The sequence below is a fragment of the Ctenopharyngodon idella genome, chromosome 2 (assembly GCF_019924925.1).
Source record: "Ctenopharyngodon idella isolate HZGC_01 chromosome 2, HZGC01, whole genome shotgun sequence".
NCBI lineage: Eukaryota > Metazoa > Chordata > Actinopteri > Cypriniformes > Xenocyprididae > Ctenopharyngodon > Ctenopharyngodon idella.
The window spans coordinates 24,689,316-24,701,009 of record NC_067221.1 but is presented as its reverse complement, the minus strand read 5'-3'; the positions used below and the strand labels follow the sequence as shown (position 1 = coordinate 24,701,009).

Here is an 11,694-nt window from a genome sequence, read left to right as displayed (position 1 = left end):
AGTGCAGGAGCATTCAGACTGTGGACTCTCAGTAAACATATAGTTAGTCATTAACATACTTCAAACACCACATCCTCCATTCCTGTTCATTTCTTATTGTTCAAAATGTAAGTAAACTTTTTTTTTTTTTTTTTTGAATAATTATTGAGGGTTAGTTAAGTCTTGCAGTCATGAAGTTTAACTATGTTTAACTAGTGGATGACATTAATGAACTCGCAAAATTACATTCCTGATAAGATTGATCTCAGCCACCATTATTTGTTCAGTGAAAGGTTTGTTGGAGTTCATTTAACTTGCCAAAGGCTGTTCGTGCTGTGCTGTCCAGTTGGATTAGAGACAAAGCAGAGATTAATTCAAGCTAGGACATTTCAAAGTTTTTGATTCATGTGTTTTCCAATGTAGTTCTCATCTGAGGACTACATCTAACTACCCCTGTTCATATTTTGAAATACGGTAAGAATGATTTTTGTCTCTTAGTATTATAGACAGCCAACTTTCTTGCTTTTGAATGTAAGTAATCATCCACATATCTCTACCCAAATTATTAGTTTAAATTGTAATTTAAAAATGTTCAAATCTAACAGATGATAAATATTCAGGTATAGTTTGAGATTTCTGTCTTGCTTTATTTACAGGGTCTGTTGCCATGATGAGGAGCCTCTTCCTCTGTATCTCAGCACTGGTTGTAATGTGGTCTGATAGGGCTCTCTGCAAGTCAGGTATGAGGTCAATACCCCTTATTGTAAAGCTTATGTATTATTCTTATGAATTTGTTGAAAGCTAGTGACCTTTTGAAAATGTAAACATTTAAGGGAATTCTCTGAATATTTGTGCCACATTAGAACATGTAGCTGATGTAGATTATGGTATTATTATAGGTGGATTGCAGTAGTACAAGGATGCTGTGCAAATTGCATACTCATTGTGTTTGTGCAATTTCCTGATTACGCATATGTAATTTGTGCAAATAAATGGTGCTATCAGTGGGCACAATTCATTCAAAGTGAATTATCTCTTTAATTTTTAAACTATTCAATAAAATGCTTTTGTAGCATGAATTAGGCTTAAAAGCAATTTGGAAACCCATTCTGAGTGCTCTGCCTGTTAACCCTGTGTCTGTTTTGGTCAGTATTTTCTAGCAGCCCAAAAGCACACATGCTCCTGCGGTCAAGAAGAGCAAACACTTTTATGGAGGAACTTAAGCCCCCTTCATTGGAGCGGGAGTGTAAGGAGGAACTGTGTGATTTTGAAGAAGCGAGAGAAATCTTTAATACGAGGGAGGCCACGGTTGGTCATGTCAGCTTTTAACTGTATTAATTTTTTTCCCCTTAAATTATGATCCACAAACTAATCTTTTTTGTCTTGCAGTTGGAATTCTGGACAGTGTATAAAGGTTAGTTGGGTCTGTGTTGTGGAATAGCTTTCTAGAGCATCATAACTGGTGGCACTCATTAGGTGTTCTGTACCCTTAGATGGAAACCAGTGTGACTCGAATCCATGTGTTCATGGGAAGTGTGTGGATCTGTTACAGGATTACTCCTGCACCTGCAACTCTGGATTTGAAGGGAGACGATGTGACCTACGTGAGGCTCTTGCTTTCTTAAATACATTTTAAATGTTCAAAAGTCTGTGTCCATTTGTTAATTAAAATGTTACTATTTACATTTAAATAATTTGATCAGTGACATAGATATAGTGCAGAATCTTTTTTTCTAAATATTTCTCATTATTTTTTGTTAATCTCATTAATCATGCTTCTTTGTTAGAATCTTAAACCTTTATGAATAGGGTAAAAAAAATGAATAATATACCACCATTTGCGGGTTGATTACTCACAGTACATTAAGACAATTATTTTGTATTGTAAGTTTTCTAAAATGTTAAATATGGAAATGAGGCACTGTATAATTAAATATCAACTTATTTGCACACATTTCCAGAACAAAAATCTGAACATTGCAAGTCAGGTTCAAAATTCTTGTTTTGGTTGACATATTAGAGATGAAGGTTTTTACAGAGAGGAATTTGGATATCTTTTTTTTTTTTTTTTTTTTTTAATCACAACTTAAAACAGAAAATACTGTCAACATTTAATAAATAAATAAAATAAACAAACAAATCACCATATTTTAGGAATAAAATGTTATAAAAATCAGGCGAATGATATATGAAAAAATACTGTAAAATCCTTCTGAATATAGATAGGAATACAACTGGTAAGTTCGGCATTTATGTAAGTGCTTTACTGTAGTTTTTTGGCACAGTGCATGAGAAAAAAACTCATTTTAGGAAAGATATGTGCTGTAGTTAAAATCTACAGTACAGGCATAAATAGGTAAATAAATAAAAAAGATAAATAATGAATAAAAAAAAAAATTAACTCTTCAATGTGTATTTTCCTTCCGCTAGTCAGAAAGAAAATGTTATGGAAGCAAAATCTCAAAATTGACCAGTGCATGAAAAAACAATGGTTTTGCCTACAGTTTCTTGAATTAAATTTGATTTGTAATTCCAGATTTTCAATCTTTTGAAATGTGTTGTATCTTTATATACATGTTGCAGCATATACCGGTAAATAATGATAATTTGATTGATTTGATATTTGAGTTATACTGTAGTCAACCACAACTGACTGGTGCAAATGAATCCCTTTGTCCTTACTGCCTTTTGTCTGCTTGGACAGTGTTTTTTGATATGCTGTGTCACAGTTGATTTGGGGTATTTAATAGTGGACGTCTTGAGTCACAGAGCAGGTGTGTGTTGAGGTCATGGAGATAAATGTCCTGACAGCAGTTCTGTGGTTTTGTTCTCAGGCAGGACAGCCACTAACTGCTCTGTGAACAATGGGGATTGTGATCATGAATGCCACGAGAAAGACGATGATCTTGGTCGCACGTGCAGTTGTATTAAAGGATACCAACTTCAAGACAACTCTAGAAAATGTACTGCCAAAAGTAAGTTACCGCAACAAATGCACAAATATAAACTATATAGACACTGGTGATTTTGTATCCGCAGTGCACAAATGAATGCTTAGATATTTCCATTTGTACTCAAGATTGTACTTTTGCATTTGTGGACTTTTAATTGATGTAATTAAAAATATCCAATTACTGGGAAGTACTCAGACCAAGATAAATCTCAAGAAAATCCCATCTTGAGCAAGTTCTTTGACCCTTGAAAGAAAAAATATATCTTCAAAAGCTATATGAATTATGGTCTATGTGCATTTTGTCATATACAGATGAGGCTTCATGTGGCCAGATTCGGATTGCAAAGTCATCCTATACTAATAAGCCTTTAGTCGGTTTACAGCCATGGGTTGTAGGAGGTACAGTTGGCAAAAAGGGAGAGAGTCCCTGGCAGGTATTTTTGAATCAAGTAATATCTATGTAATCAAATGTAATAGAGCCAAATGTTTTATTAAAGTTAATTCTGACAGATATCATATGTTATACTGTACCAATTCTCAGCCAGAGCATTTTTGTACTTCAGTATATAAACAATAATGTGTGTATTTTGCAGGCTCTTATACTAAACAATTACGGCAAGTTTCATTGTGGTGGAGTTCTGATTGACGAAAACTGGGTTCTCACTGCTGCTCACTGCCTAGAGACAAGTACAAGGTTCAATGTCAGATTGGGTATGTGACACATTTTGAAGTATTCCTTGCAAATTCAAGCCTTTTTATCCTCCATTACATTGACATTTTTTAGATGATGCATTACTGAAGTAATTTGCCAAAGAAGTGCATGTGACATGACAATTCCTTGGACAGGAGTTGTGGGAAAAAATTCCACACATAAAATGTCCCAACTATTTGACAGATAGCACTGAAATAAGTGTCCTGAGAAATCCCACTTTGTTTCTGTGACAATCCTAGTCTCTGTAAACAACAAAAGAAACAGCAAGCAGCCTGTCCATTTTAACCAGTCAGAAAAAGTGGCCAACCATAAACACCCTATAGCTTTGAATAATAATTGTATGCCTTCAGGTTTCCTAATGTCTTTTGAGAACGTGTGATTAAAAAGATGGGTGAGAGGTGGTCTATTTCAGTTGCTTAGTCAGGTGAAAATTAGCTATTTTTAATCCTTTTTTTTTTTTTTTTTTTTTTAAATGCAAGATATGTATGTAGCCCCTGAAGCAGGGTTGTCTAATCCTGTTCCTGGAGGCCCACTGTCCGAGTTTAGCTTCAACCCAAATTAAACACACCTGAACCAGCTGTGTTCAAAATTGTCAACCATACCCTCATTCACTATTCCCTACATTACTCCACTAATATAGAGCACTTGAAGGAGTGAATGAAAACAATTGAGCGAATTCGGACACTGAATACGCTGGAAGGGCTGCCGCTATTGCTTATAGTTTGTGCTTGCTGTTTAATGATCATTTGAAACTTAGCAAACTGGCAGCTCCAGTATTTATCCAGATTTGTCATGGAAACTAGCATGTATAAACCTATAAAAGGAATTTATACCTGTATATTACGCTGTACCCACATTGGACCAGCGGCTTGGAAAATGGATGGATGGATGATACAGGGGCGCTATCTTCTGGCGTGATGCAGGAATTCATTTGGCTCAACCCTCACAGCGTATCATGGGTATTCTCTAGCTGTTAAATGTGTGGCTGCGTTTAAGTCCAATTTTTCATGCCCTTCCCTCGCTAACTTCCCTCCATCTCATTCACTCGGATGTACATCATTGCTTATTGCTTACATTGCACTGGCAGAACCCTTGCAATAAAATGGAACACACTAAGCCTTTGATCACTTGGAATCCGCAAAGGAGCTGATTTTTTTTTTTTTTAGTTTTTTCCTAAAAAAATTTGTTTTACGTAGGCTACCATTCTTTAAGTCTGTCTGTATATCACAAATGAAAATGATAGCATTACAATAAACTATAACAGTCAGCTTGAGGTAGCTACAAATATTATGCAGTTAAATATAAAAATAACTCCAATATCATACACTACAGTTGTGTGGGCTGGGTGTAAATTAAGCACGATCTGCTGTGACATCACAATCATGTTCCATTGTGGTCTATGTATCTGCCTGAAATGTACATATTGAGTAGACTTGCTCCCTCTGTCAAAATTGAGGGGTTGAGGGTCTGTCCAAATAAACTTCCCTGGCCCACTTGCCACTTCAAAATCATGGCAGGGATTCCCCTGAGGGGAAGTGCTTAAGGAAGTTTGCGAGTGTATGCCTAAAAAAGCCTGTAAATTGGTTGTAGATTGAATGAGTACGTCTATGATAACGTCCACTATAGTTACGAATGATAATGTCAACTATGGTTTCAGACAGCACTACAAATGGCTGTCCCCTCAAATAATGCCCTATTTAAGGGTATAGGGGGCGATTTCGGACACAGCCAAGGTCTTATAGCACACTAGAAACTTCCAGACAGGTGTGTTGAAGCAAGTTGGAGCTAAACTCTTCAGGACAGTGGCCCTCCAGGACCGAGTTTGGAGATATGTGAAGCTTGTATTGTTGTTAGTACACTAATATGAATTATTAAAAACTTTATTAGCTGTAAATTTGTATTAATCATCATTTAACCAAGTGGAATGGCTGTCTCTCCAGGTGACTATGACCGGTTCAGGAATGAAGGAACTGAGATGACTCTTCTTGTCAAACAACCTATCGCTCACCCACAATACAACCCTTTCACAGTGGACAATGACATAGCTCTGTTGCGCTTGGCCACACCAGCCAAATTTTCCACATACATACTTCCAGCATGCCTCCCTAGCCAGGACCTGGCAGAACGAATGTTGCATCGTAACGGTACCATAACGGTCGTCACTGGCTGGGGAAAGGACAACGAGACCGCTCATCGTTACAGTTCAACTCTCAACTTCATTGAAATTCCAATTATAGACAACAGCGAGTGTTCCAGGCATATGATGAACAACCTCACTCAAAACATGCTATGTGGGGGAGTGCTGGGACAGATCAAAGATGCTTGTGAGGGGGACAGTGGGGGTCCAATGATGACACTGTTTCACGATACATGGTTCCTTGTAGGCCTGGTGTCCTGGGGAGAAGGCTGTGGGCAGAGAGACAAACTTGGCATCTACACTAAAGTGTCCAGCTATTTGGATTGGATAAATAGTGTTCGTCAAGGGTGGGATAAAGTTTAGACCCCTTATTTTTTACCCCGTTCTGCCTATCAAAGAAAATATAAATCAGAAAAAAACAATGTACTCCCTATAGTTCTTCAGATATAGAGATTGACATTTAATAAACACATAAATGAAAGCCGGTCTTATTTCCCTGTTATCTGCATGTTTAAGGAAATCAGGCTGTCATTTAGTAAATAAGGAGTTCAAGTAGACAAATGTTACACATTTTGTGTTTTAATGAGGATATAAAATGAACACACACTTGTATAGTCTCATAATTTATTTCATTTATTGGGTAACACAAAAGAGTAATAAATATACTGTATTATATGATAGGGATTAATATATAGTGTTATTTGAGACATTCTAAAATACAATACAACAGTATATTTGTTAATTGATTTAAGAAATTTGAAAAGATGAACATTAGGAATTTTTTGTTAGTTTTTCACTTGACATCAGTGAAATACAGCAAAGCATACAATCGCCCCAGAAAACAACGTGCACTGGGGACATTCCTGAGGATAGACAATTACAGATACTGAGGGGCCATTTACACAACACCGTTTACAAGTAAAAACTGAAAAAAATGTATGCGTTTTGGCCATTTATTTACATGGCAATGGCATTATGGGGGCCTGAAATGCAAACTTTTAAAAACAGGTTTCAAAGTGCAAGCTTTTGAAAATTATCATCTCCGTGTAAACTACAGAAACACAAATTTGTGAAAACGGTCATCATGCGCATCTGTATTACGTGTCAGAGATGGTGTTATTATTGGGAGATACGAGGGTTCATGGAGTGTGGTGGAACTATGACGCATTTTTGTAGGCCAAAACCCGGGAGCGAGTTAGCATTTTAGCACTTCCGGTTCCATCGTCAAAAGTCAATGGGTTTTTTGAATGGGTTTTTGGTTAAATGGCTGAAATAAGGTCCGTGGTTTTATTCTACAACCTAAAATACATCAGTATTAACCTACCTGTGATTTTTTTAAGCTGTTACATGTCTTGAAAATGACGGTTGTGGCTAAATCGGACTACAAAGGCTGTCGGCGACATTAAATGTCATCATGCTGAACAGGTAAGCTCAGTCCGCTTTTACAGCCTCATTATGCTTATAACTGCGCTCTCACAAACTATTCTAATTCAAACTTTCAGGGAAAATGTCTTTAGATAAAGACTGAAAGAGTTGTCGGAAGCTTAGTGGTGGTGACGCTGAACTTGTGCGACCGTGGTGTAGTTCGCTCATTGCCTACCTTTAGCTTTTTGCTTCTGGCAACTGCATTTAGGTTTTCAAATTCATAAAAGTTGTGTTCATCTGTGAAAATTATCTTGATGGAAAAAACGTGCAAGTATCATAAAGTTTTGTTGATCATAGAACTTATATAATAATCCAAAAGTCTATGGGAAAATCCTATTGGGTTTTTTTCAAGTGAACCAGTGTGATGCTAATTGCTAACTGCTGATTGGCTAACAAAGTGACATCATAGTTCCACCGCTCTATTGGAAAAAGCGGCTAACTTGGATCATGTGTGCCTTGACAACCAATCACATTAAAGCCTTGACGTCATTTCGTTTAGAGTTGTGCAACAATCAGTCACTGTTTGCGGATACCATAGAAATGAATGACAAGTTCTATAAACTGAATAATACCTGTCAGACAATTGTCTGTGACTTCTCTTATAAAACAGCATTTTTTTCAGGTGTGAACTAAAAATAGATCAATCCAAAATGAATGTTTAAGAGCAAAAATCGTCGATTCATTAAATGATAAGCTATTTCCTCACAGAAGCGGTTTATTCAGCAAAGTGAAGTCTTTCCTCCTTTGACATCTAGTTCAAAAGAAACAGCCTCTGGTCTCCTTCCCTGCATACCACAGCGTTAGCAGGCGTTACACTTTTTTCGGGCTAATACAGCGTTTTTAATAGTTTTCACAGATACGCATGAACGGGGATCGTTTTGACAACGTTGTTGTCTGTACATGTAACTTTTCAAAAATGCAAAGGAAAAACTTTGCAGATTTTAGTACATTGTTGTCATGTGAACATACCCTATTCCTATTCAAAACAAAATCATAGCGGGTAAAGCGATATGGCATAGAAAAAGGCAGCTGACAATAAAGACAAATAACATTTTTAAATGAACAGACCTCTAAGTACTTGTCTCTGAGGGGTGAGGTGAAAGAACTACTTTCGTTTTTTGGTTGTGTTGGTCTGAAAAGCACACACAATTATATAAAAACATTATTTAAGCATTTGTCTTTACTTTTCTATGGAAAATAAATAAAATCCTACTGCGATAACAGTTAGCAGGATAATGTACAATTGTAGTGTTTCTAGCAATTTGGAGGTTTTCTAGGTTTGTTAAAGGGACGCTTGTGGCAGAAAAGACAGAAAAAGGCCTTCCAAAGGGCCTTAATCTAGCCTTAATAACCTAAGGCCTTGTTTCACAGACAGGGCTTATACCAAGCCAGGACTAGGCTTCAGTTAAATTAGGACATTTAAGTAGATTTTATAAATGTACCTTAAAGAAACATTACTGGTGTACATCTTGAGACACAACAATGGCACTGACATATTTTAAGATATGTCAGTGCAAGTTGCTTTCAGTTAAGACTGCTCAATCATGCATTTTAGTCTGGGAATAGGCTTAAGCCTTGTCTGTGAAACTGGGCATAAAATTACTTTCTTCAAACAATCAATCTGTTGGCCAAAATGTAGGGTGGTACCTATGATGATTATATTTCTTATATAATCTATAATTTATAAACATATATATGTTAGCCAAATAAAAAAAAAATCTAGTAAAAACATCAATAAAACAATAAGGCTGGAGCATCATTTACAGGCAATAAACTGATAGCCTGCTCATACTGCAAGCAAGGGATATGAACCTAAGGATAATAATTCAATTAAAAAATTGATTACATTTCAAATTTAAAAATGCAAATAAATGTCATAACCTGAGCATAATAATTTAAGGCACATATCCTTACTTAAAGAGATTGATCATTTGCAGTAAGCTTGAACAGTGAAGGGTCTAAGGCCTTAGCTATTATCAAGCATTATATTAACAGGTCTAGCTCAGAAGGTTGAGAATGTAGTGTCAGAAAATGTTGGTATAAAGTTAAGGAGGAGAAGGGTTGGATCTGCGGCTGGCTGACCTCCTGATCTTCAGCTCTTGTTCATACCGCTCCAGCTGAGTCCAAAATCCTGGGTTGGGCTCAACAACTGATCGGGCTCGTTTTACTACCTGATAGAACAAATAAGAATTACAGAAGAGCTAAAACACAATATATTCCAGCACAAAAATCCAAAATATTGTGGTTTTCCATTATCAATTAGGCTAATTTTAACAAAGATTATGATGTGAGTGATGAATATTTTTGAAGTTTTGTGGCTGCCTTTGTTAGTGCAAAATATACTATATTAATGTTTTTTTTTGTTTTGTTTTTTTGTACATTGCTGCCTATATGTCTGCTTTTCTTTATTACTATATAAACCAATAAAATATCAATAACAAAATATACAAAATAAATAAATAAAAACACAAACTGCATGTATCCTGACTAGAACTGTTTGATATCAGAATTAAATTATAAACACTATTCATACCTGAAAGGCGTCTGTTAGGGTGAGACCCTGGTGCTTCATTAAATAAGCCACACAGACAGTAGCTGAACGACTGCGTCCATTCTTACAGTACACAATGGTGCGGCCTCCCCTTGCTGCCTCGCTTGCTATGGCATCAGCACAGCGATCAAAATGCTTGTACAGGTCTTCATTAGGGTCATCATAAACAGGTACACGCAATGTGCTGACCCGCATTGAGGGAAAGGGTTGCTGCTTTGACACATTGATACAGAAAGTGACCGCCTCCTTCTGGAGGAGATCATTGTTACAGGCTGACCGGGCATTACTGATTAGCAGACAGTCTGTAACTGTGCTCAACTGCAGCATTTCTCACTATATGCCAGCATATATGTGACTATATATTTGTGTATGTATCTTGAAGAAACATAAGTTATGAACTACCATCATAATCACAGATCCACTGAGTCCCACATGTCCCACATGTTTTATATATTAAGTTCTGTAAATACTAGTGTTATTATAACAGATGCATATGTGAGATACTAAAGTATTATATATATCTACTGCATCAGCAAGGGGAAGGGTCAGATGTTTCACCTTAATGCCATTACACTGACAAGTATGGTGAGCTGTTGATTAAAACAGAGAAGAGAACAATATCTGTTTAGAACAAACACATGCAAAAGTAAAATAATAAATGGAACAACGATTTTGTAAAGTAAGTTAAATGTACAGTAGCCATTCAAAATGTTAACTGGGCATGCTCAGCCTTTAACCCTCATTCAAAACACGATATAAACATTAAAATCAGATTAGGAAACCATTCTGACCTACAGATTGAGCGTAGGGATGATCCTCGAAGCGGATGTGTCAGAGACTCATCATCCTCGCTGTCACAAAAGTCCCTATGGCAGGGAAAACGTCAAACGTGCTGTGAAAGCACATGCAGCTAACTGACCCCGCCCATTTAACTGTCAATCATCGCTACCCTCGCTAAATATATATATAACGTTATATATAAAGAGCTCTTCTTCTGTTTATTTATAGGAATCGGATCGTAGCGCCACCTAATGGACCGCGCATTCCGAATTTAAAGGAATAATTTCCATTCATTGTCATTGTATGTAAAACCCTCTCAATGTTCATTTTATTTTATTTTAACAGAAGAAAGAAAGTCGTTTAGAATGACCTGAGAGTGAGTAGATGATGACACTTAATCTTTTTGGGGTAAACTAACCAAAATAAACAATCAAAGAAATAACTAAATAAATGAGCAATAATAGGTAGTAGTAGTGACAATAGACGTACTTATTATAAATAATACGTAGTGTGTATATATACGTAAACATAATGTATTGGTCTCCGCTGCGTTTGACTGTCGGGTGAGTAAACATGCCGTGACGCAGCACTCCCGCCGATACGTCTGACGTCATGACGTCGTTTCGGAGTTCAAAGCAACGAAATGAGAGGAAGCCTCGAGATGGAGGCAGGGGGTGATTTAATGCAAAAAATAGCAAATTAACGCGCAATTTGGAGACAGTTGACATTTTATTTTCAGAAAGAGACTGCAACAGTCTCCACAAGGAAGAATCGTGTGTTAAATATAAGTATATAGACTCGGTCAGCACTGGATATTTTTGGTGAGTTTCTCAAGTATTGACCGGGCGCCATTTAAACACGCTGTGCGGGAGACAGGAAAGAAATAACCGCTCTCAAAGCCAGCACACAATTATCTGCTTCAGTGGACAGATCCTGCTCTCAAATAAACGCTTATTTTTAAGGAGATTCTATGCTCATTCTGGTAGACGGTGGAAATGTGCCCTGTTTGTGAGGGCCTGTGGTAGCGTCAGGTATTGTTTGTTAGCTGGCTAACTGCTAACAGACCTCGAACTGAAGAGAGACATTTACGACCTCGAGCAAGAGATTACAGGTATAAATTATGCATCAACCGCCAATTCACGTTTTGTTTTAGCGTC

General features: G+C 36.9%; 3 protein-coding genes across 7 annotated transcripts in view; 2 read left to right on the top strand and 1 right to left on the bottom strand.

Annotated features, from left to right (window-relative positions):
* Positions 1-6,262, top strand: proca (protein C (inactivator of coagulation factors Va and VIIIa), a). 2 transcript variants are annotated; one of them, XM_051870446.1, is made up of 10 exons: positions 1-107; positions 403-453; positions 636-719; positions 1,130-1,287; positions 1,369-1,393; positions 1,473-1,583; positions 2,814-2,954; positions 3,245-3,366; positions 3,526-3,643; positions 5,585-6,262. In XM_051870446.1, exons 3-10 carry the CDS (start codon positions 647-649, stop codon positions 6,142-6,144), a joined length of 1,308 nt encoding a protein of 435 aa, XP_051726406.1. In that variant the 5' UTR covers positions 1-107; positions 403-453; positions 636-646; the 3' UTR covers positions 6,145-6,262. The 2 variants fall into 2 exon arrangements, with proteins under 2 accessions (XP_051726406.1, XP_051726414.1); XM_051870454.1 differs by lacking the exon at positions 1-107 and adding an exon at positions 254-272.
* dusp28 (dual specificity phosphatase 28) lies at positions 6,058-10,893 on the bottom strand. Of its 2 annotated transcripts, none has more exons than XM_051870466.1 (3): positions 10,549-10,893; positions 9,740-10,347; positions 6,058-9,377 (listed from the first exon to the last, which is right to left on the bottom strand). In XM_051870466.1, exons 2-3 carry the CDS (start codon positions 10,082-10,084, stop codon positions 9,252-9,254), a joined length of 471 nt encoding a protein of 156 aa, XP_051726426.1. In that variant the 5' UTR covers positions 10,085-10,347; positions 10,549-10,893; the 3' UTR covers positions 6,058-9,251. The 2 variants fall into 2 exon arrangements, with proteins under 2 accessions (XP_051726426.1, XP_051726434.1); XM_051870474.1 differs by having other exon boundaries at positions 10,553-10,893.
* Positions 10,894-11,136: 243 nt separating this feature from the next.
* Positions 11,137-11,694, top strand: part of wdr33 (WD repeat domain 33) — a 19,875-nt gene continuing 19,317 nt past the window's right edge. For 2 of the 3 annotated variants that reach the window (XM_051916642.1, XM_051916627.1), the window contains exon 1: positions 11,148-11,648. The gene's annotated coding sequence lies outside the window, so the exon portion shown is untranslated. Of the gene's footprint in view, positions 11,649-11,694 lie in introns of all 3 variants that reach the window. The other variant, XM_051916636.1, reaches the window with a different exon arrangement.